The 1,006-nt window shown below is 36.1% G+C and overlaps 1 protein-coding gene across 1 annotated transcript in view; it reads left to right on the top strand.

Moving 5' to 3' along the window:
* Nucleotides 1-93: 93 nt before the first annotated feature.
* LOC108630353 (aminopeptidase N-like) overlaps nt 94-1,006 on the top strand; it is a gene marked incomplete at both ends in the record, with an annotated part of 14,172 nt that continues 13,259 nt past the window's right edge. The window contains one exon of the mRNA XM_018033627.2: nt 94-175. Within this exon, the coding sequence (XP_017889116.2) occupies nt 94-175 (82 nt within the window). The remainder of the gene's footprint in view (nt 176-1,006) is intronic.

A 1,006-nucleotide genomic window follows, 5' to 3' on the forward strand; every position in this document is an offset into this window, starting at 1 on the left:
CGACACACACTGGGGCGCACTTTGCAAAATGATCGACACAGTTAACTGGTTAATTCGATAGTAAATGCAAATAATTATTTGTATGGCTTACAGCGGCTTCTGTTATTCGAATGATGTCCCACGCCATGACGGAAGAGGTTTTCCATAAAGGCTTGCAACAGTATCTGAAGAGCAAGTACGTATAGTTTTACTCGCGTATAACACATCCTTTATTGAAATAAAATTCTTACTTGATCCCCACCTATCAAAAATCGAAACTAACGTTCCGCATTTCATAAATAATAAAGAAAACATTCATTTATTCACGGATGGACTTAAAAAGCCACTTTACTCCCTCAAAAGCGGGACTAGAATCCCTTATATATTATAAGCGATATGAAAAGTCGTTATTCTCGAAAATGCAGGACGAAATGTTTTTTATACCCACAAATGCGGGAGTAACAATTTAGTCTCGCATATACTCTAACCACTGCAAAACAACAATATGAGAACCTTGGGGGATCCTAGATTTAACAAATAGGTCTTGAGTAAACATTATTATATTTCATTAGTTAGTGTGTACAATTTAGAAAGCAACAAGGAGTAACTGCGTCGAAAGCTTTGCGAAAATTAGTATAAATAGCATTCACTTGCGCGCTCTTTATCATGAGTGATATTAATTCCTTACTGTTTGCTTATTTAATTTGCAAGAAATACTTTCCACATTGCATTGTACCCCGAGTAGAAAAATTTTGGGAGAAAACCATTTTATGGCTAGTAAACGACCAGTAATTTTTAGTCACACTTTTCTAGCCAGTAAATGGCTAGTAAATGGGCATAAAATACTGGCTAGAATTTTCTGGCCAGTTACTGGTCGGTGTATAGTCATAAATGTTTGGTTAACAGATGGCGCTGCAGTAGATATTTGACCGTAATTTTTTAACCAGTAAACGGCTAGTAACTGGACATGAAATACTTGCCAGAAAATTCTGGTTAAATACTGGTCGGTGTATGGTCACATATTTTT

This window comes from Ceratina calcarata, unplaced genomic scaffold (assembly GCF_001652005.2).
Source record: "Ceratina calcarata isolate Rehan_Ccalc_2016 unplaced genomic scaffold, ASM165200v1 scaffold1412, whole genome shotgun sequence".
Lineage (NCBI taxonomy): Eukaryota > Metazoa > Arthropoda > Insecta > Hymenoptera > Apidae > Ceratina > Ceratina calcarata.